Here is a 26,349-nt window from a genome sequence, read left to right as displayed (position 1 = left end):
GGAAAGTGGAACAGGATCATGAGGCCAATGGCCTACACCACCTTCTTTCTCTTATGTGCTTATGCTCTAAAACAGAGAATCACAGACAAAACAAGAACTTGCTGTACCAGTGTTTTATCCACATTTATCACTAGGGGGCACCAAACTAATGCAGTCCAAATAACCAGGTTCAATGTATAGAAAGAACAGCTGACTGCTCTGAAGTGTCTCACTGGATAATGTGCTCAAATCTCTGGAATGGGACTTTAATCAGATATTAGAACACAACTAGCTAAGGCTGCTGTATCTTTTCACATTTTGCTGGGATATCGGACGCATGCCCGGGAAAGGATCCGTGGGGTTCGTTTTTGGCAAAGTGTTCCACCGTTCGACTATCCTTCACAATCACAACCAGGACTTCTTTTGGATTACTGTTGGTACAACACAGCCACATCTTTTATGTTTGGTTCCCATGTTCTGCATGGGAGGTCTAGCTCAAGCCCTGTTTCTGTCAGGGAGGTGTTGAGGTCTTTGTTCAGGATATTGTTGTGGTTCCATTGAGGCCTCAACACTCCTCCCTTTTAACTGATGCGAGTAGTTGGAGCTCCTTCTGCAGTGGTTTCCTTGATATGAGATATACCTTGAGCTTGCCTTCCACCTTGCTTAACCAGATGTGAGGGACTCCCAAAGGTGTGATCGACAAAGCAAAGTAGAGAGGTGGGAGTGTGGGCAAGGTTCAGTGTCAGGAACTAGGAAACAGTCAGTGCTCTGGTAATGGCACACACGGTCATACTTAGTTGGTGTGTGTCCATGAGCAACAGGGTGACAATCTCCATACATCTCTCCGCTGCCTGATAACATCTCTTGAAAAATGCCATGACACTATACAAGAACTTAACCTGAAGAAATTAGCAAATGCCACTGCCTGGCCACCAGACATGTCAGCATTTTCTTAGTTCACACAGACAAGACATACTGTGGTATGGGACATGATCAGTTCTCAATGCTTTCCATCAAAGACAGCAGAAATTGTGGGGATTTCTCTCCACTGACAAGGCAAGAAAAATAAATCTCAGTCAACACTATTGATACTGAATTAGAATATTGCAGACTCACGTCTGACTCCAGAAAGTGGAGCACGACCCAGGTTGACATTCTGCTGCAGTACTGATGATACAGCATTCCTCACCATATCAGACGTGAAATCTTTCAGATAAGACATTAAAACCAAGTTCATAGTGATTTGAGAAGGTTACATCTGCCCTCTCAAAGAGAAGGGGAGCTTTCCCTTTGTCACAGCAAATATCCATGCCTCAGCCAAATTACTGAATCAAATTATTTATCTCATTGCTGCTGTAGAATCCTACTTTGCATTAATTGTTCTGATGCTCTTCAACAGTAGCCAGTCTTCAGATGTACTTAATGGGGAAGAAGTGGCTGCAAAGAGAATTATAAAAAGTTTCCTCCCATCCCGTGTCCTTTCTGGCCAGGAACTAGAAAAACCAACAATCCCATCTCTGTAATAAATAGAGTTCAATATTTTAATATATGATTTTTAAAAAAACTCATGGTGCTCTTCCCCAAGTTACTCTGTGTGATAGAATTTGAATGTCATTTCTCTTCCCCTGCACAAGTCATACTTGTGGGATAGTAATAACCTATGATTTTATAAAGGAACTTTATTCATGTGTAGTAAGCTCTTAAAACCAGCTGCATTGATTTCAGGCCAATAAAATGCAATAATGAAGGACCTTTTACATAGATATCCTTTATGTTTTCAATTATATTTTACCCATCTTACTTGAACCTCTGGTTTTAGTAATAAATTCAAATACTATGGGTTCCATTGATGATTTATTCCAATCACTTAAATTGGAATAGCTTAACTGGATGCACTGTACCAGGTAGCACAAGGCCATGTCCTCAATTGGTAACCAGCGCATCTCTTTTGGGTCCATTCTACCTTCCAGAAGATTTATGGCTCTATAAGTTGCCACAGCAACAGAAATAGTTCCAGATATCTGAGATGAAAACAACCCAGCGATCTCTCTCTCTCTCATACCTTATACTGTTCTGCATTTTCCCCAAAGACAGTGATCAGGGTTATTTTTAGTTTCCCGAGACCTGAATTTTGTCAGCAAGGATAAATTAGCCTGCTACAAAATTCAGAGAATGGTGCTGTGTATAAAGCACTCGTTAATTGAGATTTGTGCCTGCGCTGCATAGGCTTATAGGGTCATTATGGATTCTCTGGGAATTTAAGGCACCTGCTGCAAGCAAACAGGGGAGCAAAAGTCTCAGTGGCATGAATAGTAATTGTCTTTATAAACCTCCATTTTCTTTGAACACTTTCATTTGCTCTAACAAAGGGAACGGAAGCAAATGGCTGGATCAAGAATAACCAAAATCAGGTTAAACAAAAAAGCACATTCACCCCTTTCTGACTGGTCCTTAAGAGGTATTAAGCTATTGGATGAACATGTTGGGCAGTCAGTGGTGGGAAGTGGTAGGAAGTCGTGATGTGAAACCTCCAAATGTACATCTAGATTTGGCAACCCTAATGGCTCTTTGGTGAACGTTATAGAAAGATCAAATTTGTTTTAAATCTTTTCCTAACAAAATTCAACAAGATTCACATATGTTAAGACAGAAGTTGAGGTAAAAGCAGCACCCTTCAGAGTAACAAGCAATTCCACAGAGGCTCTCCCTCTTTATTTCAGTAGGTCAGTCATAAAATAATTGAAAACAATTTTGGTCAGCAGAACTAGGATTGTCAAATGCTATCATACTGTGCAACTAATTTGATGCTTATTACACTTTGCTTATATTTCTAGGCAAGCTTAAAACTTTAGAGAAACTGAAATATTTTCACAGCTGAATTCTGACAGCAGATTTTTCAATAGTTCTGAAATGTTTTTAAAAGCATATCAGTCAATTCATTGTTTAAGTTCTCAAATGTTAATTTTGGCTTTTTATCTCCAGAATTTTCTTCCTTTATATCCACGTTCTAATTACGGCTTTCAGTTGGCCCAGTTAAATCATATTTTTCATACTGTACTACACCAGAACGTTCCACATTCCCCAGCTTTATAAGCAGATACTAGTCTTTAGCTGGATTGGAGGGGAATAATAGGATGGGAAGGGGTTGACAGGAGAATTTGTCCTCAACTGCTGGCACTAAATACATAATGGAAAGATGGCTGCCTGTGATAATATGCTTCTGCAATGTTTCCTTGAACATGAATGCAGAGTTCAAGAAGCAGAATACAACAACTAGCTGCTACTAGATGCACATTTAGTGCCTATGACAGAGGAAGAACTTCTATGTATAGCTCTTAAGGCAAGTGCTACTCCACTCTAAGCAGATTTAAAACATTTTAGACAGTGGCATGCTATGTAATCTCAAGTGATTCCAAAGCATTTTTTCTTAAATGGGCTATCAGATTCATTACTTTTTTTTAAAAAGAAATTCTTCAGTTCTTTAGAAATTTTCTGTGATTCTTGAAAGAATTGCTTCCAGGCCATCACCTTTTAAGATCTCCAAGTGTCCCAATTTTATCACTTTGTTATGGAATGTGCATGACATAAATATCATGTACTTGGAGAATGACAACTGGAAGTCAAAAGCTAATGACAAAATTACAACATTGTTAATGCAATTTATTTTCCAGTCTTGTAAAGTGGAAGCATTCTTTTATAAGTAAGCTTGTAAAATGATGCGACAGAGTTTGGGATCAACTCATTAAATATGACAAAACATAAAATTTTGTGCCAATTCTGAATGTACGTTCTAACTGATCATTCTGCTCACAACGAGCGGCTTCATTGTTAAGCACTAGACTTTCATTTGTAGAGACTGGATTAAAGAGTTGTAGAATAGAATCCTTTCAGAAGATAAAGATATTGTTTCAAAAAATCTTGGACATTGTTACCCAAGGCCCAAGTAATTAGGGCTCCAAAGTGGAAAAGAAAATCTTTCTGGAACCCTGATTCCAAAAGCACTCTACCATTGGCTTTTTCCTTGCCTGACATCTGAAAAAAATAAATTGCTACAATTTGTCAACAATTTTATTGTAGCTATTCCAGGATGGGAGGAGGAGACCTAGATGGGCAATTGAAACGGGTAGAATTAAAAAAAAAATCACATTAATAAATGTTAAATTCACCCCATTGCAAAATGCCCAAAATTTAACAGTGTTAATCTGACCAAGAGATTATGGGCATGGTAATTGCTGGATATTCTCCCAGGGTTAGGTTAAACATGGACAGCATTGGAAACATGTCCTCAGTTTCTGGGCATTGCTACTTCACTGGGAGCATTTGCTGCTATCCGTGAACAAATGTGGAACAACTCTATTCCACATTATCAATACACAACAACAGTTCATGGGAAAGCTACATCCAAAACTAACGTAAAACACCTTCCTGCTGAATGCATCCCCACAAACTAGTTAGGAAATGACAATTCAGAAAATGAAAGTTAAAATCAGTTCAAATTTCTGAAAAAAACTGAGAAGCAGGCATTCTCGATCAGTAAAAGTGACTATTAAGTCGTGAAACCAACAGAAAAACAAAACTGACATACCTGTGAGGGATCAAAGCCTGCCATCCTTACATGGTCTGGACTAAATTTGATACCAGATTAACACCGAGGTGCCCTAACATCTGACCACTCAATGATATCAAACTCTTGAGATAATGCAACTAGGGTTAAGACAGTATAAAAGAACATTTTAGGGGCAATTTAGATAGGCAATGATCCCAAGTCCAATAAGATATTGGTGCAACATTAGACTAGAAGAAAATTTATCAAGTATTAAACTCTGAGCTTACCACAGTGACTGCATCATTAAGAAGAGATTCTCCAAAGACAATGATAAACAACACTTCATTAACATGAACCTCTTCAAACACAGCCAATACAGCTACTGGATCAACTGCAGCAATCAGACTTCCAAACAGAAGGAATTCCAGGAGGCCAGCATCGAGTTTTCCTGCAGAACAAATAGAATTCAGAAGAAACAGTGGCTTTCAGTAACAGCAACATTATAAATGCGATGTACTGACAAATGGAGATGCAAGCACACGGTCCACAGTTGAACCTTTCTCCAGTCCTTTATTATGCGTTGTTGGATGGTGGTGGTGATAGAGGGCATTACAATTGGGGCTCACAAAATTATGCTGCATTATCTAACAAGCCACACATACTCCTCCACTGTTGTGGTAGAGGTCATGAGCAATAAGTTGCAATCTTCCGATCAAACGTAGGATAGCTGGAAAATGACTATTCAATTTAAAGAATCAACAAAAGAACTTGGATTTACATGGTGCCTTTCATGACCTTTAAAATGCTTCCAGCCAAAGTAGTTGTTTTCAAATGTCAAACGTCATGTGGTGTACATGGATTTTAGTAAGGCCTTTAATAAGGCTTATTCAGAAAATCAGGAGGCATGGGATCCAGGAAACCTTGGCTGTGTGGATTCAGAATTGGCTCACCCATAAAAGACAGAGGGTGGTGGTAAATGGAGCATATCCTGCCTGGAGGTCAGTGACCAGTGGTGTTCTGCAGGGATTTTTTATAAATTACTTGGATGAGGATGTGGAAGGTGGGTTAGTAAGTTTGCTGATGATGCAAAGGTTGGTGGTGCAGTTGATAGTGTAGAAGATTGCTGTAGATTACAACAGGATATTGATAGAATGCAGATCTGGGCTGAGAAGTGGCAGATGGAGTTCAACCTGGGTAAGTGTGAAGTGATACACTTCGGGAGATCGAATTTGAAGGCAGAATACAAGGTTAACGGTAGAACTCCTAGCAGCGTGGAGGAACAGAGGGATCTTGGGGTCCACATCCATAGATCCCTCAAGGTTGCCACACAGGTCGCTAGGGTTGTTAGAAAGACGTATGGAATGTTGGCTTTCATCACTTGGGGTATTGAGTTCAAGAGCTGCAAGGTGATGTTGCAGCTCTATAGAACTCTGGTCAGACCACACTTGGAGTATTGTGTTCTGTTCTGATCGCCTCATTGTAGAAAGGATGTGGAAGCTTTAGAGAGGGTGCAGAGAAGATTTACCAGGTTATTGCCTGGATTGGAGAGCATGTCTTATGAGGACAGGTTGAGTGAGCTGGGGCTTTTCTCTTTGGAGAGGAGGAGGATGAGAGGTGACTTGATAGAGGTATACAAGATAAGAGACATAGATCGAGTGGACAGTCAAAGACTTTTTCCCCAGTGTGACAATGGCTAACACGAGGGGACATAATTTTAAGGTGGTTGGAGGAAGGTATAAGGGGGATGTCGGGGTAAGTTTTTTTTTTATATACAGAGTGGTGGGTGTGTGGAATGCTCTGCTGGCAGAGGTTGTGGGGGCAGATACATTAGGGACATTTAAGAAACTCTTAGATAGACACATGGATGATAGAAAAATAGGGGGCTATGTGGGAGGGAAGGGTTAGATAGATCTTAGAGCAGGATAAAATGTCGGCACAACATTGTGGGCCCAAGGGCCTGTACTGTGCTGTAGTGTTCTATGTTCCATGCTGTAATGGAAGATCGAATAGAAAGTAAGATCACGGTCAGGAAATATTTTACTGATGACAGATTAACAAGGCCAGGAGACCAGAGAAGTTACTAGCTCTTCACCAAAAAGAATCATAGGATGTTTTACATCTCATGTGAAAGATGATATCTTGGCCATAGCAGCACTTCCTCAGCTTTTTTTGCACAGAAGTGTTAGCCTGGCTCAAATCTCTGGAGCCTACATCCTTCTGACCTCCAGGACAGATCAACAGCCTAGTCAAATTACTCCTATGAAGTTAAAAGAAAAATATCTATGGTTCTCTTCACAAACAAAAGTTTGAGAAATGCCTCAGTAATTGTTGCATAGGTATAGCTCATTGAGACAAGAGGGTTTATTTATGGAGGGCAGCAGGTTATGGCTGAAAATGGAGATATGGAGCCAGACAACTACTTTACAATTTTGTTAGATTCCATTTGAACCCATGTAGGCTATTCAATCCCTTGAGCTTGTCCCCATTTTAATTTAGATCATGACTGATCAGTACTGAAATCCACTTGGTTTTCTTTGTCACCACATCACTGTATATGTTTATTTATTAATTTTGGTATTGAAGTTTGAATTGACAGTTATTTGGGGAAAGTAAACTTTCTGCTGAATTTGTCTCAGCGAGCCTCTGAAGAGCACTCAGGAAATCAGCAATACTGTTGCAATGAGGTCAGCCATGTACCCACACAAAGCGGACAAAAAAAAACAGAACTCCAGACTTATTCACATACATTTACAAACAACCAATGGGATAACAACAGTGACAGAACTCTATTGGTATATATTGACAGGAGAAGACATTGACAGGAGAAGACATCGACAAGAGACAACTTGGACTGCCTTTGGACTTCAGATATCAAAAACAGCTGCTTATATTTTGCCCTAGCTCACTTCCATTGGATAAAAAACTACATTCCAGATCTGTGCCTTACCCATAGCACCCGACAAGAAGACACCATAGAGGGAGAGGCCAGTTGTTGCAGCATTCCAAATTGTGCCAATGACAGCATACATGAGAATCGATCCGAGGTTGCCAAAGAAGTGTCGGTTGGGCATGAAATATCCAGCATCCAATACGATAGGTGGCAAGAGGTAGAAAAAGAAGACGGTCGGTGTTAAAGTGAAGGAGGCAGTGTGATCAGCTGCCCAGACAATTCCTCCCAGGATGAGACCTAACACAATCAGCAGGGCACTCTCTGGAACCACAGAGGTGACTTTTTCAGACAGGTGGAAAACTAAAGAGAAGGAAAATGGAAAATTAATAACCAGGAGAGTTTTTTGTGCCTGACCATGTTAAACAATCAATATAATCAAATAAATTACCCCACTCAGCAAACAGAGTTGAGTCGTACTTTGGCACCAAAAGACCCCTCCCCTATTTAGAATGTGCACAGTAAGCTCCCAAGATTGTGTCAGAGGCAGATTCATCATATTACCAATACATATTTTCTTACAGATGCAAATTATTTAAACTTGTAGATATATTTAAAAGAATGTTTAGCACATAGGCACTTGAGGGAGCTCCAAGCCTGGTTACCTTGCCTTGCACAAAATATTTGAATAATACTTAGGACACTAGGTTAGGACTTGAGTTGACCAATAGCATTGTGATCATATATCATAATACAGCAGTTCCTCTTCTGTAATAATGACACAAGTAAACATGCAATTGTGGAATAAGTACAGGCACTTCAAAACTGTGAACATGGATATTTTTAGATTTTTTTTTGTAACAGCATCATTTATATTTCTAAACTGCTGCCAAAATTACTTAACTACTGGGAATAAAAGCCCAATTGGCTTCATTCTCATTTCATCTCACAGCCCAAGACACACAATTTAATCATTCAATTCTAATTATTGGGCATATATTCTAAAACCAGTCCCTCTCTCATAACTGCAACAGATTCACAACCAAAGGTGCACATCTAAATTAGTTAGGTTCAAGATTTGTGAACTCCAAGACATTTGACGACCCATGTTTTCAAGAGACTTACTAAACTTCTGCACAATCTGTTCTACAATATAGACATGTGATTCAGTGACACCAAAACACCTTGAGCTCTGAAAAGAGGTTATCTATCATGGTGCAACCAGCACAAAATGAAAAGAAAATTGTGGATATCCATTCCCAACACGAATCAAATTTTTGCAAGCTTCTTCCTTCAGAATTTGAAGGGAATATTCCAATTCTTTTAGGACTCAAATAATGACAAGACGGAGTAGATGAAAGAGATAGAGAGTCTAGTAACATGGTGTCATGACAACAACATCTTCCTCAATGTCAGCAAAACGAGCAGATCATGGACTTCAGATAAAGGGGCAGAGCACATGGCCCTGTATGTATTAATGGTGCTGAGATGGAGATGGTCGAGAGCCTCAAGTTCCTAGGCGTAAATATCACCAATAGCTTGACCTGGTCCAACCACGTAGGTGTTATGGCCAGGACGACACACCACCACCTCTACTTCCTCAGAAGGGTAAGGAAATTTGGCATGTCCCCAATGTCCCCTTAACAATTTTAATAGATGCACCACTGAAAGCATCCTATTTGGTTGCATCACAGCTTGGTATAGCAACTGCTCTGCTCAAGACCACAAGAAATGGCTGAACTGTGGATACAGCACAGTCCATCATGAAAACTACCCTCCCCTCCATGGATTGTATCTATACTTCTCGCAACATCGGAAGAGCCACCAGTATAATTAAAGACCCATCCTACCCTGGACATTGTATCTTCTCCCTCCTTCCACCAGGTAGAAGATACAAAAGCTTGAACACACACCAGGCTCAAATACAGCTTCTACTATGCTGTTGTAAGATTCTTGAATGTACCTCTTATGTGTTAATGTCAAAGTAGAGTTGATTGTCATATGAACAAGTACATGTATGCACAGATGCAATGGAAAAACTTACCTGCAGCAGTATCACAGGCACAAAGCGTCATATAAGCAGCATTCACAAGAAAAACAAATAATACGCAACTTTTACAAGGAGGAACACAATTTGAACAAAAAAAACACTAAGTCCATTTTAGTGCAAAGCGATCAAAGTGGTCAGTGTTGCTAAACTGGAGTAATTAGAGTTTTACCAGTTGGTTCAAGAACTGAATGGTTGAAGGGAAGTAGCTGTATTGAACCTGGTGGTGTGGGACTTCAGGCCTTCTGTCTGAAGGTAGCTGCGAAAAGATGGCATGGCCTGAATGGTGGGGATCTTTGATGATGGATGTTTCCTTCTTGCTTCCTGTCAGTATTACCAATGATGGGAAGGGATGAGTCCACTACTCTCTGAAGCTTCTTACGTTCCTGCACATTCAAATTGCCGTACTAGACAATGATGCAACCAACTAGGATACTTTCAACAGTACATCTGAAGAAGTTTGTTACAGTGTCCAGTGACAAGCTGAACCTGAACCACCTTAACCTCCTAAGAAAGTAAAGACTCTGAGGCGCTTTCCTTGTGATTGCATCTGTGTGCCGGGCCCAGAACTGGTCAACTGAAATGTTAACACCCAAGAATTTAAAGCTGCTGACTCTCTCCACTGCCGATCCCCCAATGTAGACTGGTGCACATTCGCCCTCCTTCCCCTTCTTGAAGTCAACAATCAGTTCTTTAGTATTGCTGACACTGAGCAAGAGGTTGTTGTGGCACCACTCAACCAGGTGTCCTATCTTGCTGCAGTAACCTGACTCATCGCCACCCGTGATTCATCCAACAACAGTAGTATCGTCAGCGAATTTGAAGATGGCATTGGAGCTCTTTACACACAACCTACCTTATGGCCCTTATTGTTTACCTGTACTGCACTTTCTCTGCAATTGTAACACTATATTCCGCATTCTGTTATTGCTTTTCCCCTGAACTCCCTCAATGTACTTATGTTTTGAAATGATCTGTATGGATGGCTTGCAAAACTAAGTTTTTCACCATATCTCAGTACATGTGACAATAATAAACAATTCCAATTCTAATTAGGAAATATCCCTCCACAGTCTCCAACCTCAGAGCCCCCACACTGCCCGTGACCATCTCAGATAAGATTCATAAACAGGACCACCCAGGCAGGCTCAATGTTTCTGCCTGCTCTTGCCCCTTCAACTCTTTTCTTCATATCTGAACTCCATCCTGTCCCCCCCCCTGTTCAGTCCCTTGCTATTTATGTCCAGAACACCTCTCATGCCCTCCACCATTTTGATAACATCCAATTTCTTGGTCCCAACCTTCCCATCTTTAACATGGGCATCCAATTGCTGTACACTTTCATCCACCAAGGTGGTCTTAGAGCCCTGCATTTCTTTCTTGAACAAAGGCTCAATCATTTCTTGTCCACTAACACTCTCATCCACTTGGAGGAACTTGTCCTTACCCTCAACAACTTCTCTTTCAAATCCTTCCCACTTTCTGCAAATCAAGAGGGAAGCCAGAAGCACTCACATAGGCCCTAGCTACACCTGTCTTTTTGTTAGCTACAAGGAACAGTCCTTATTCCGAGCCTATTCCAGCAGCCCCACTAGCCACAACTCTTTCTCTGCTACATCGGTGCTGCCTCCTGCACTCATGCAGTACTTATCAACTTCAGTCTTCCCACCAACTCCCACCCTGCCCTCAAGTTCACCTGGACCATCACTGATACTTCTCTTTTCTGGATCTTGCTCCATCTCGTGAGACAGACTTGCCACTGACATTTTATAAATTCAACAATTCTCATTGCTACCTGGACCATACCTGCTCCCACCCTGCCTCCTGTAAGGATGCCACCCTTTTTTCTCAATTTCTCCTCCCATCTCAAGCTTCCTGTCAACTCTCCTTCCCATTCCCAGACTGACCTGTCTGCCCTCTGCCTTGTCTATTGCTCCAGAGGGGCCAAACACAAATTGGATGAACTTCTCATATTCCATGTGGGTAGCTTACAAACCAACAGTATGAATATTGAATCTTCCAATTTCACATAACCCACACCCCTGGCGCTCTCCTCCCACACACACACTCACCTGTTCACCTAGTTTCCTCTCCTCTTGCTCATCCGACCCGATTCCATTTACCTATCATCCCCTCCCCACCTGGTCCCACCTATCACCTACCAGCTTCCCTGCCATCACCCTCTGCCCCACCTGGTTCCATCTGCCCATTATCCCTTCCCCATCTGGTTCTCTCTCTAACCTACCAGCCTCTCTCCCATCCCCCTATGTATTGCTTTATTCTGGTAATCTTTCTTGTTCCCTCTCAGTCCTGATGCAGGGTCTTGACCCAAAATGTAAGATTACACTTTTGGCCTCCATAAATGCTACTCAACTTCCTGAGTTCTTCCAGCATTGTTCATCTAACTCAGAGCAGCAGGTTTAACTATTGAGCTATTACTTAAGTTTTCCTTTTAAATCTAAAGAGGAGTAAAATATTCTTTTGTTGGGATTTCTAGAACACAAAACACAGAATGATTAGTTTATATGACAGCCAGATAGCTAAAATTCTCACAAACTGAATTTATTTGATTTATATATCTCTATCTCTATCTCACAACATTGGATCCCAAGAAGAGTTTTATTGGTTAAATAATTTTGAAGTGTAGTCACTGCAATGGTAGTGCGGCAGTTAGCGTAACGCTTTACAGCGCTAGCGACCCAGGTTCAATTCCCACCACTGTCTGTAAGGAGCTTATACCTTCTCCCCGTGTCTGCATGGGTTTCCTCCAGGTGCTCCGCTTTCCTTCCACATTCCAAAGACGTACGGGTTAGGAAGTTGTGGGCATGCTATGTTGGCGCCAGAAGCGTGGCGACACTTGTTGGCTGCCCCCAAAACACTATGCAAAAGATGCATTTCACTGTGTTTCTATGTACATGTGACTGATAAAGATATTTTATCTCTTATCCTAAAGTGTTCTGTATTAGTGACAATAACCCAACAGCCATTAAATTTCCACACACACACTGAATTTTTTGAGACAGCTTTTCAAATATTAACAATGATTATTCAAGACAAGGAAACAAAAAACTTATCTAAAGAAAACTATTTAATGATCATCTTGTATCCAACGCAATAGTGATTGCATCTTAGAAAGTACTTCACTGGCTTGAGAGTGCTTTGGGGCATACTATCAAAGTAAAGGGTGTTAGGTAAATGCAAGTCAGTTCATCACTTCAATAACCCATATCTTCAATGTCCACAACACTTGGACTGGTCTCATTTTTAAGCCCAACATTCTCAATGATAGGTTATTGTGGCAGCAACCACTGACCCACAGAACAACAATTTTTTCTGCACGTTCAATATAGGAAAATTGCCCTTATGTTCTACAGGCTGGGTTTCTAAAGGAACCTTTCACACTATACAATAATTTCCATCTTCCCTTTTCCAGCAGTCATTCCCCATAGATGTTGAACAGATATTCCCCATTCTGTTACAGAATGCTACTCAGCTTGCATCTTCCACTGAACTGTTTCCTTCCCCTCTTGCCCAAGATGTACAATTCTTCAGAGAAAAATCAATGTGTGCAGTTATGAAGTCACAATTTATGAATATACAACTTTGGACTCTGGATCATGCAAGAAAGATTTATGTTAAATATTACAGAATAAAGCAGTTGATCCAAGTTTGCTTACAAAATTTTATGGAACATATTAAAAAATGGGTAATTAACATTTGCCTTTTATGTCTTTTATCTTTAAAGTTTGGATATGGTAAAGTGTATGTGTTCAGTGGTTTCTTAATCTTTAACAAAGTGATTTATTTTGGTATCAATATTGTTGCAAATTGTACACAATGGATATTTGACATGAATGACAAAGCTATAAAGTAAAATAATTTACAAGATTCCAAGGTCTCCAATCTTTCCTCGTTGGATGGAAAAGTACAGCCATTCTTCTCTCCACAGCACTGAGGTAACCCAAGTCCTTGCTTCCCAGACCTTCTTGCATTCACCTCAACATCAGTTCAAGATAATTGGTTGACAACCTTTCCTCTCCTCCACAACCCCCCCCCCCCCAAAAAAAATCACCTATTGGTCAATAATCAATTGACAAGGACAACTGCAACCCCCCAAAAGCAGTGAAAAGTACAAGCTCCTCCAAAGCAGCAAGGAACTCACTACCCTTCTGGCCTCAAGCTACATCAGTAGATAATGTACTATTGGTTACTTTAAAGCTGTCAACCCTTTGAAGAACATGTCATATGACTTGGTAGTCCTTGGGTCACAAAAACATTTACAGAACGCTCCAAAGAGACAGTCCATGAAATGCCCTTGAATTAACTTGTACACTTTGACTAAGCATTGCATGTCTCCTATATACAAGTCTGTACACTGCAGTGGATTTCATCAGAATCAATGAATCAGGGGATATCAGTAAATCAAGGATACCAGCACATATACTTTGCTACATCCAACCAAACAGTGCTTAGAAATAGAAACATGACACTCGAGGCATTGAGCACTGGGTTATGGAAAGAGAAACCAAGTTACCGTTTAAGTCAGAGACTTGTCATCTAGCATTGGATTTCAGATCTGAAACTTTAATTCTGCTTCTCTTTCCAAAAATATTTGTCTGATCTGCTGAGTCTTTCCAGCATTTATTGTTTCAAATTTTGCTTACTACCACATGGTATTAAACAATTACTGGCTTACCGCAATAAATTCAAATCAATAGCCTTTAGCTCAAGTTTGATATTGGTCCCTCAACAACTATATTCTGTCTGTGAAAAATCAAAATACCGCAGATGCTGGCAATCTAAAATAAAACAGAAAATGCTAGAAATACTCAGCAGGTTAGGCTGCATCTGTGGGAAGAGGAAGAGAGCTAACTTTTCAGGTCTAAAATCCTCCATTAGAACAAAGTGCCTTAGATAATAAGAGTTCTGATGAAGGCTCTTCGACCTAAAACATTAACTCTGTTTCTCTTCCCGCAGATGCAGCCTGATGTGCTGAGTATTTGCAGCATTTTCTGTTGTAATGTTATAATCTACATTCTGTCAACTTGTACTAATCAAGTACTCTATTCCCTACATTTTTCTGGAATTGGAATACAAGAACACAGTAATCTTAGTAAAGTCAAGTTTAGACTATTAATAATAAGCCTATGTGGAAACTGATATGAAATATAGAAGTTCAAAGTGGAACAAGTGGATATATTTCAATGAAATTCCTCAGCCCTCCAATGTCTCCATTTTTCAGGCCTTGTGCCTAGACAGCAAGTGCTAAACTACCCCATCATAGATGACATTGTGATGGGGCTTAATCCCATCTTCAAGCTTGGTTCACAAGAAATCACATCAACAGGGAGAATCTTGGATGAAGCTTTTACCCTTGTGCCAAGGCTACCTGTTCTGAGTTCCAGCAAGGTTAATTTCCAGGACAGTTTGCCACTCCAACTAAGCAGCTAATTCAGCAACCTCCAAGGCTTTGCTGAGTGATCCCACTGGGTTGCAACAGCAAATTGCTTATTTAAATGATTCTGAAATGGCTCTACACTCCAGCTCTAATACTATTCATTGCATGGGTTTATAGTAGCTCCCAGCTCATCCTTGCAGCAGACTCCTATAGATAGATGTTGCTTATTACAAAACTTTAACACAGAATAGGATTACTTTTTGCACAAGTATCTAACTACCATGTAATACGAATACTATGAATGATGACAATTTACATTACCTGAATGCACAGGCTACCTACTCAAGAAACGAAGGCTACTGACGCAAACCTACACTTAGCCTTTTCTTCTTTCCACCATATCCCTTGTCTGCAGCTGCAAAAACAGCCTCTTCAGGATAAGATAGGATAAGTTATCTTTATTAGTCACATGTACATTGAAACACGCAATAAAATACATCTTTTGCTTTGTGTTCTGGGTGCAGCCTGCAAGTGTTGCCACGCTTCCGGCACCAATATAGCATGCCCGCAACTTCCTAACCCGTACGTCTTTGGAATGTGGGATGAAACCAGAGCACCCAGAGGAAACACACACAGACATGGGGAGAACATACAAACTCCTTACAGAGTGGCAGAGAAGGCAGAGGCACTTATAGGTATATTACCATAAGTCACGTGTAGTCAGACTTGGAAACATTTCTTCTACATTCATGCAGAACTTCCAATTGCAAAGAACTGGATTGGGGAGAGCAGGTTTAGGTGGGTGCAGGGGGGTGAGTCACTGCACCCACCTAAATCTGCCCTCCCCAAAGGGTTGGGCAAGAAGAATGAAAAAGAATACATCTTTTTCCTCACATTATAGGTGCGAGCTGTGGCTCAATAATGGCGCTTTCAACTGAAGAGGTTTTCTTTCAAATCCCGTTCCAGGAAGTTTAGTACAGGGAGTGCTGCACTGCCCAAACTACTGTCTTTTAGATGAAATATTGAACCAAGAACTTGCCTGCCACATTAGATTTCTTTTGGAAGTAAATCAGAGACAAACATCATTCAACCTCAGTACCAGAAACTTCAAATGTAAACAATGGGAATTTGCAACACTCGATGTTCGGCTTAAGTTGCTGCTTTTTGGATGAGATACTAACCCAAGGACCAATCTGTCCTTTGTGAATGTAAAAGATCTGATTCAAAAACGAGTAGCAGAGTTCTCCCATTTACTACCTAATACTTGTCCTGCATCACATTAAAACCAACTGATTATCTGGTTGCTGTCTGTGGTACATCACTGCACACAAGTTAGCTAGAGTACTCATACTCAATGTCAGCAAGACCAAGGAATTGATTGTGGACTTCAGGAAGGAGAAGTTAGAAGAACACACACCAGTCTTCATTGAGGAGTCAGCAGTGGAAAAGGTGAGCAGCTTCAAGTTCCTGGGTGTCAACATCTCATAGGATCTATCCTGGGTCCAACACATTGATGCCATCATGAAGGCGGCACACCAACAGCTCTCCTTCATTACGAGTTTGAGGAGATTTGACGTGGCACCAAAGACTCCTGCAAATTTCTACAGACGTATAATGGAGAGCATTCTGCCTGGTATGGAGGCTCCAATGTGCTGGGTTGAAAGAAGCTGAAAAAGGGTTATAGACTCAGCCAGCTTCATCAGGGGCACAACCCTCCCCATCATAGAGGACATTTTCAAGAGGTGGTGCCTCAAGGCGGTGGCTTCACGTTGCTACCAACAGGGAGGAGGTACAGGAGCCTGAAGACCCACACAACATTTCAGGAACAGCTTCTCCCCTCCCCCCCCCCCACCATCAGATTTTTGAACAGTCCACAAACACAACCTCATTATTCCTTTTTTGCACTATTTATCTTTGTGACTTATAGAAATTTTCATGCTTGCACTGTATTGCTGCCGCAAAACATGTCAGTGATAATAAACCTGATTCTGAGTATTTCACTACACTGCGAAGTACTTAAAATATGCTTCAGGAAGTCCAGAGATGAGAAAAAGCACAATGTAAATGCAAGTCTTCCTTTTCGTGATACATTGAGCATTAATGGGTGAACTGAGTGAGGGATGTAGGAAAACTCCAAATCATCTTTAAATGCATAGAATCATACAGCACAGAAATGAACCCTTTCGACCCACCTCATCCATGCTGACCTTGATCCCCACCTACACTGATCCCATTTGCCTACATTAGGCCCGTGTCCCACTCCATTATTCCTAAGTACCTGCCAAATGCCTTTTAAGTATTTAACTTTACAAAATTGAATGCAGTGGTGCATTTCAGAAATGAGACTTGGCCTCTACCTCCCCCTGGAATGTACTGTCTGGTGAACAAAGTAAAATAAGTTGAGAAATCTTCTAGCAAAGTTGCATTTAAAGCAAATCATTCAAAGCTTGGAGCTAAATTAAATAACCTCTGCAAACTGGTGCAGTGTTTATGATGTCTGATTTGCCTGTTCCTCTTTCGCCAGATGCAGAGTACGCAACCAATTTGTGCTGCCTGATCATTTTGATGGTCCATACATTGCAGCCAGAGGAGCATTAACATTTACCCCCGGCCTTGAAGAAAGCTACAAGTAAAGATTGGTAATTGCTGTGGGGCAAACCCACTTTTCATTCCAGTGCCTTGCCAATAAAATGACTGGTGTGCCAACAACAGGTGCTGTGTAGTCAAATTGTGCAGCGTCATTGATTTTATTTTGTTTTTCTAGCAATCTCTTCCTTTTAAATTGGCCAAGTTCCAATGAAAACGTTGATGCTTGCAGGCAAATTTCATTTTTACTGTTTGCAATTAGGTTTTTTTTAAACTTGTGATCTTCATAGATGAATTTGTTTTAAAATCAGGAAACTCCAGGTTACTACTGTTAACCTGGAAATCCATCTCATATAAGAGACTTAAACATGCAAGGGAAAAAACAATGATACTTTTAACACAAGACCACACTGGCCCTTCCTTTCTCTGCAACCTTCTCCATCCATGCTTCCTTCCAAGTCTTCTGTTCCCTTCAATTCTGGCATCCTGTACATCTGATTTTTATTTTACCACCAATCTATTTAGCTGCCCGAGCTTCAATATCTAATTCTTTCCATCTCTTGCTCTTTTTTGAATAACACTCCTAAACTTAACTCTGATCAAGTTTCAATAGCCAGCAGGATGTCTGCTATTCAACAACGGATGTTTAGTAGCTGCACATCCAGAACACTGAATATACCTGGTCTTATTTTACATAATATGCCAACTTGTACCATCTACCTTTTGCTCCTCACAGCTACATCCATTGACCTGCCACAGACCATGTACATTCAAACTGGAAATTCTCATCTTCATATTTAAGCATCTAATTTTCCTTGGAACTTTCACTTTCAGCCTACAACCATTTTCAGCCTGACCCAAAGCTCTGCAATTGCCTCCAAATTTTCCACTCCATTTTGTTTAAGGATGCTCCTTAAAAATCTGCTCCAAATGTATCCTCCTTTGGTTCAGAGTACATTTTGTCTGATTATGCTCAAGTACTGTGTGATGTTCCAAGACATTAAAAGGTGATTTAGAAATTTATGTTAATATTGTTAGTTAGTCAGAAAGCCTCACCTCTCCAAGTAAAAATAAAGTTCTGAAAGGCATCTCAGAAAGGCAACATCATGAGGGACCCCCACCATCTGAGCCATGCTCTCTTCTCGATGATGCCATAAGGTAGGAGCTACAAGACCTGAAGACCCACAACTTCAGGGTTCAACAACAGCCTCTTCCTCGCTGTCACCAGGTTCTTGAATTGACCTGAAGAACCATAACGCTACCTTGGACTATATTTTTTTTCCCTCATTCTCAATGCTCTTAACTTGTTTTGTCATTTATGTATAATTTATGTTAATTTATGTTAACTTATGTTTGTCATGTTTTTAACGTACTGTGTTGCTACTGCAAATAGCTGAACTTCATGGCATTTATACCCTGTCTAAGCATGCCAATGATAATTAACTTAAACTAGCAGTCAAGTCAATAACATTATTTTCTGACAGAAGGCTCAAGACCTGAAATATTAATACATTTCTCCGAGATAGATCTGCCTGATTTGTTCAGTATTTCTAATATCTTCTGGCTTTACTTCAGACTTCCAGCATCACCAATGTTGTGATTTCAAATAATCTTTGCAAAGGCATATTACTAAAATAAATCCCACAAAGTTAAATGTTACAATGCTCCAAGTGGTACTGTACTAAAGGTAATCAACTCTCTAATCAGTAACAGCAACATAAACAGTAAAGCTGACTCTTTTCACAAGGCTGTTATTGGTATGATAAAACCAAATGTGGAATTACAAGTCGCTCTTCATTATGAAAGTGATAGTTCAATAGCTGGGAAATAAGCCAAAAATTTATGCAATCTATTTCATTCTGTAGGTCATGACAGACATTATTGTTCTTAGGCAATCCCTCAGGGTCAAGAATGACTTGCTTCTATTACAGTTCTGAAATCAATGATTGATGAGTCCTATGTGGAATCTACAATCTCTGCCATAGGAGAAACAGGTGGAAATTTAGAGTCGGTGGGTAGGTTGGGTTCTTGTATACTCCAAATGTTCACCACCTCTCCAGATACTACTCCACTACTTTAGAGTGGTCTTGGGCCAAGTATTCTCATTTGCTGGTGAGATTGTTAAATGTTTTCCAAGCATGTCTGGGGATCGCCCTCAAAATACTTTCTCTGTCAATTGGTTGTCACGGTGGAGTTCAGAGCAGAGTGCTTACATTGTGAATCTGGTGTCAGGCATGCAGACAATGTGACCCACCCATAGAAGAATCAGATCCTCATGTTGGTCTGGAAAATGGACAATGACAAAGGAGTGCCTCTCCTGTCAATGGATTTTTGCAAAAGCAGAGTTGGTGATACTTCCTCAGTATTTCGAGATGCCTATTGTCCATGTCTGCAATGGACATGCAAGGACAAGGAATGTGGAAATCTGTGCTGCTCAGTCGATCATATGCTTGGTGCTGGATTTAAGGTCTTGGTCTTAAAATACTCTTCTCTGCAGTCAGTCAAGGCTGTGTTAGCAAATTAGAGGTGACGATGGATCTTGTTGTCAATGCCCACCTTCAGTGAATAGTGATTTCTGATATATGGGAAGTGATCAGGAGCAGTGGTTTTCAGCAGCTGGTTGGTGAAGGACCTTGGTCTTGATGATGATCAACGTGAGACTCATCCTCTCTGTACCCTTCAGTGAAGAAATCAATAACAGTTTGTAGATCATCCTGCAAGCTAGTATTGTCAATGCCTGAAGTTTGGGAGACAGTTTTTTTGGGGAGTACAAGAGGTGATGAAGGTTCAGTAGATGTTTGCTCATCCGATAGAATAACTTCACTCCAGAGGAAAACTGGGAGAGAAGCAGATCTCTTAACATCCCACTGATGTTACTATAATACACTAAGTAAACTTGTCAATTTAACAACTGAAAAGCTTGTGGAGACAGAATGTGAGGCACCCCATATACAATGCCTTGCACCATCTCAGACCATCAAATTTCTTAATGTATTCACATTGCTGGCAAGGCCAGCTTTACTGCCTGTACCTTCCTGTGGCCTTCAGAAGGTGGTGGGGAGCTAGCTTTTTTGACCACTGTAGTCCTTCTGGCAAAGGTACTCTCAAAGTACTCTTTGTGAGGGAACCCCAGGATTCTGACCAGCGACAAGGCACCAATAATATGTTTCCAAGTCAGGTGGTGTGAGGGGAGGGGAACCTGCAGGTGGTGGTGTGCCCATGCATCTGCTGCCCTCATTCTTCTTGATGGTAAAGGTTGCAGGTTTGGAAGGTGCTATTGCAGTTGCCTGGATGAGTAACCGCAGTGCATTTCTTTAATGCAGCCACTATTGACCGGTGATGGAGGAATTAAACATTTAGGGAGCTTTATTGAGTGCTAATCAAGTGCCTACTTTGTTCTGGGTGGTGTTAAGTCTCTCAGATGCAGCAGTTGGAGCTGCACGCATTCATTCAATTCACTCATTCATTCACACTCTGACTTGTGAAAGGTACAAAAGTTTTGGGGTATCAGAAGTTATGTCCATCCTCTGCATGCCCTCCAGTGAAATCACTTCCTTTCTAAAGAGTGGTGATCAGAACTGCACATAGGACTCCAGCTGTGGCCGAAACAATGTTTTATATAGATGTACCACAATCCCCCTGCTTATGTTCTATGCCCCATAATGAAGGCAAAACATCTCACATGCCCTCTGGGTAGTTTACAACCCAATGATATGAACATGGAATTTTCCACTTCCAGGTAACCCACACCCCCAGTGCTCTCCACCCCACACACTTCCATCCATCTAGTTTTCTTCTCCATTTGTTCATCCCTCCTATCCCCTCCCCTACTTGGTTCTATCTGCTCATTACTCCCTCCCCATCTGGTTCCACCTATCACTTACTGGCCTCTATGCTATCACCCACCCCACCACTCCTAACGTGCCATTTTATACTGGCAATCTTTTCTGTTCCCTCTCAGTCCCGATGCAGAGTCTCCACCTGAAATGTCAGCTTACACCTTCTGCCTCCACAGGTGCTGTTTAACCTGTTGAGTTCTTCCAGCATTCTGGTTTTATTCAAATATCCCATATGCCTTCTTTACCATTCAAACTTCCTGTGCTACTGCCATCAGGAATATTTGGATACCTACACCAAATGCTGAAGCAGCTCAACATTAACCAGGCCAAAGTAGTCCACTTGATTAGCACCCTGTCCGGGAATGATACACCATAACTATATGATGTGCCCTCTGCAAGATGCAGTGTAACAATTAACCTAAACTTCCTTCTTTGATTAATGATTATAGTATGTACCTTGGGGTGTTTTATTATGTTACTGGCACCATAGAAATGCATCTATTTCATTAACTTTATTTTAAAGAGGTTAGCCTTCAATTTCATAATTATTCTGCAGGCCTAACAGAAGCATAGTTCAAGGTGGAGATGGAATTTACCCACAGGAGGATCTTGAAATACTTTTCAATGAAACCATATAAAACATTGATCTTTGGAGCTTGTTATCTGTAATTGCAATGATGTTACAATACCTTGGTTAAAGATCAAGAAATACCAGTGCTTTGCAAAGCTTCTTTATGAGCAAGCCCATTTAATTTTTCAAATGCTAAATATTAACTTAGAAACAAAATGCCTTGATTAAAGAAAGACTTCCATTTACCCATCATCTATCATAACACAAGCAAGTCACTCTGCAGCCAATGAAGTGTTTTTGAATTAGAAGTCACTGCACTAATGTCAGAAACACAGTCAATTTATACACGGCATGCGACAAAGACCACTTATCCTACTTTGTTCATCATGTATGAGGGATTAATATGGGCCAGGACACCAGTCAGAACTACACTGTACTTCAAAGTACATTCAAAGCTTGGTTATCGACTGTGCGCCGACTCAACAAGCGCCAGTTAATTAATAATGCTGATTGATCAAGCATAGTCCTGGCTACTCCCTTGGTGTCATCCCAATGCCAGCCTGTCTGTTATCTCAGTACTACACTCACATTGGCTAAGTCACTCCCTCGGCACTGTCCTGATGCTGGCCCATGGACTCACAAAGCGCTGCTCCGACATTGGGCAAGTCACTCCTTTACCATTGTCTCTCCATTCTCCCAGCTGCTCCCATGATCCTGTCCATCCAATGGCATGGCTATTCCCTCTGAAACAATGATTACTGAATCACACAGGTTTGTAAAATATCAGATAACTGAGCTTTTACTGTAACATGAGCTCTTTGTAGGCAGATTGGAGCTCGATTTAGATGTCATATTCAGATGACAACAAATAATCTATGCAGCATTCTGTTCTTACCTGGTAGTACAATCCTGTTTTACGTGCTCAGATTCTTGGAGTGAGATTTCAAGTCCATGACTTCTTAGCTCAGGACATGAAAGGGCTACAAATGAGGTCCAGTTGACACCAAGTCTCCAAAACATTTTTCCTTTTCCTTCTTTGATCCAAGTGCAAATCATCAAGAATGTCACACTTTGGGAAACTAAGTGGACATCAGAAGCCTTCCAAAGAGTAGAACTAATGTGAATAAATTATTAGTGCTCACATCCCTCGGGAAAGAAATGGCATCTCATTTCTTCCAATTTACGAGGTGATCAATAAATCTGATGGCATTTTATTAAAGATCTCTCTCGAACAGAAGCTGTCTGACCATAAACCTGGGCATGGAATTTAGTACTCATCTTGTTCTTGCCTTCTGGTTACTGGGGGGAATTTTTTTAAATAAGTGAAATGAGAGGTTAACTTGGCACGAGTCTGATGATTGAAAAGCATACACAACTAAAAAGTTTATTCACATTCTCAGCATTCATTGAACAGATAGAAAATCTCAATATGTAGGCACTTAGAGGATCAGATAAGTAAATAATAACTAGGGGATCTCCTTTCTCTCAAAATCCAAAACTATTTAAGTCCAAGACAGGACTAACAGTCACAAGGGTTGTTTCCCACAAGAATCACTTCAGATGAGTGAAAGTGAACAGAGTGACTCCTTGTTTATACTAATTACACTGAATTTAAGGCTCAAAAATGAGCCATTACTAATCGATGCTATGTTTTTGGGCCAGAAGAATGTCCATTCACTCTACTTCAACTAACCTTATCGGCACATTGCTTTTCATTTTCCTTTGTGTACGCACTTACCTTTCCCTTAAAACCACTTATTTTACCCAGCTACTCCACGGAGGAGTGCATTCCGCATTCTAGGCATGTTGGGAAAAGATTTCTGAGTGGATTTATTAATGACCATGTAATAGGTACAGCCCTTGGTTTTCAACTTCCAGAGGAATCATCATTTCTACTTCATTAAACCCCTTCATAATGTTATGGACTTTTATTCATGCTTAATGTAGAATATTGTACAACCTAGTACTGTGCTATGCAAATGTTAATGACAGTTATTTGAATTGTTTATTCAGACAGTCACATCAATATGCATCAGCAGATAATGAATGAGCAGTGGTTATAGATGGCACTGAACTTCAGTGCCTGGATCAACAACATATGCTGAAGTATCTCAAAGCTTTGAGAGTTCATCACTAATGGGAGGAAGGACTTCATTTCTACTTCTGGAAGTTTAAGGTATTTACAAAGGCCAAGGTGGCCAAAATAAAACCACCAAGGTCATCAAGGCAGATTTTACAAGACTATTCAAGAATAAATCCAGCTGGAGATATCTTTCAGAGGTTCTATCCAGCAATACTGGATTGGACATTAGCAAAGGCAAAACTCAGCCTTTCAAAACAAAAAAACACTACTGAGGTGCATGTTTGACTCTCAGGATAATATTATTAAAATTACTCCAGCAACTACAGAGAAACATGGTTTTCTGCAAAACTGGTGAAACATTGATGCAAAATCCACCCTTTCAACATCTTGCACATGGGAGGTGTCATCAGTAAATGAGAAGGGAGCATGAACTCATTTCCTTCCACTGCTCACTCAGGTGACATCTCCCTCTTCACAAGAAAAGCATGCACTTCCGTTGCAGTTTTTATATCCTCAGAAAATCCTAAATGACCTGTGTAATGGTTCACTTTTGACCTATAGTGACTTCTGTAGTGTCACATGCCACCCAATGTATCAAAGTCCAACAAATGAGATAGAGTGAACAGATTGTCTCCTTGTTTATACTAATTACACTGAATTTAAGGCTCAAAAATTAGCCATTTGACATTACTAATCAATGCCATGTTTTTGGACCACAAGAATGTCCACTCAACTTCAAATAACCCTACTAGCTCATTGCATTTCATTTTCCTTTGTTTGTTTTTCCTTTAAAACCACTGCTATATGCCTCAACCACTCCATGTAGGGGTGCACTCCACATTCCAGGCATTTTGGGAAAAGATTTCCCCAGATGGGTTTATTAGTGACTAATCGTTACAGGCTGTGGTTTTGATCTTCAAGAGAAATTATTATTTCTACTTCATTAACCCCTTTCACAATTTTATGGATTTCTATCAAGCCACCCCATAGCACTCCTTTGGGCACAAAGGAGCTCTTGCCAATTGAAGCATTTCTGACAAATAGTTCTGATATCACCCTTTGGGAGGAACACTGCTCAGAACACCAAGAGAAATTCTGTGCTCTTCTTCAGTTAGCCCAAACAAAACGTTATGACAACTCAAGCAGCAGATAGGCCTTCAGTTTTTCTCTTCTTAGCCACGATAGACTGGTGTACCTCAATTGGTATTAAATGAATATAGTATAAGATAAAGCTATTCAACCCATTGAACGTAAAGTAAGCTCAGCAATACAAAGGTCTTGATAAGCTATATAGTTGCTTTTATTGCATAGTGACTGGATTCTGGACACAGTTCCTTGCTGTCATTAAACGTTCATGATGTTATATGCATGCAAGATTTTTCTCCTGTTAAGTACTTTGCAACATCCTTGCCACCTTTAAAAGTGCCACATAGACAAATGTTGCTGAAGATGGGGAGATTCAGATGGCCAATCAGCTACCATTACACATTACTTTAACCAACTGTACCTCTCCTGTTTCATCACTGGATGATTTGTGACATACTAAACTTCAGAGATGCAAAAAATCAATTAAGCTTTTTACTATAATGAGAATCCACACGTTTGTTGCACCAGACTTGGCTGTTTCAATGCACTGCTGACTTTTTTGAGCATTTGATAAGCACAGCTAGGAGAGGATGGCCATGGTTCAGTGGGCGTATGAATGGATGATCTGACAAGTTTTATTTTTGGTGGTTTGTTACAGGAAGGAACCATGCTGGCATTGACATCTTCAAACACTTGTGCTTTTCTGGTTGTCAGCATTGGCAGTGAGACCACTCCCACCCTCTGAGGCAGCAGATTGTGGCTTTTAGGTCTGAATATTGGCTAACACTCATGTGCAATATAGAGTGAATGCTACACCATTAGAGGCACCACCGTTTGGACGAGACAAAGGAACTGTCTTCATCTTCATGCTGGCTGGAAAGCTGGAGACATTACTTCAAGGCTACATAGATTGTGTGCTGCATTTACTACGAGTACCTGCATTTCAAAATGACTTCATTGACAGTTCTACTTTGGAACATTGGAATGTACTCTGGTCACAAAGGCGTGATATCATCCCAATTCATCCTTTAAGGGATGGAAAGACAATCCAATTAGAAACAGCAAAGAAAGCAAGGATGAGGAAAAACTTGCATACATATATCATGAACATTTAATGTCACCAGTGAAGCATGTCCAGAATGTAATCACAGCTGTAATACAAGCATATAATAAAAACATGGGTAAGGAATGGCCAGCTAATCCAACAAACCTACCCCATACTCAAGAGAGCCAAAGCATCTAACATTTAATGGTCAAATACGCCAAGAAATGCTGTGGGGAGCCTTTAAAAGCAGAAGAGGTTCAGCTGGTTAAAGCAGACTGTAAT

General features: G+C 40.6%; 1 protein-coding gene across 1 annotated transcript in view; it reads right to left on the bottom strand.

The window, feature by feature from the left end:
* Positions 1–26,349, bottom strand: part of LOC127570615 (sodium/hydrogen exchanger 3) — a 112,735-nt gene that overhangs the window by 26,966 nt on the left and 59,420 nt on the right. Inside the window, exons 2-3 of the mRNA XM_052016334.1 lie at positions 7,473–7,775; positions 4,813–4,973 (exon numbers count right to left, since the gene is read on the bottom strand). Coding sequence (XP_051872294.1) covers positions 4,813–4,973; positions 7,473–7,775 — 464 coding nt within the window. The remainder of the gene's footprint in view (positions 1–4,812; positions 4,974–7,472; positions 7,776–26,349) is intronic.

Source organism: Pristis pectinata, chromosome 5 (genome assembly GCF_009764475.1).
Source record: "Pristis pectinata isolate sPriPec2 chromosome 5, sPriPec2.1.pri, whole genome shotgun sequence".
In the NCBI taxonomy this organism is placed as follows: domain Eukaryota; kingdom Metazoa; phylum Chordata; class Chondrichthyes; order Rhinopristiformes; family Pristidae; genus Pristis; species Pristis pectinata.
This window is presented reverse-complemented; position numbering and strand designations above follow the sequence as displayed.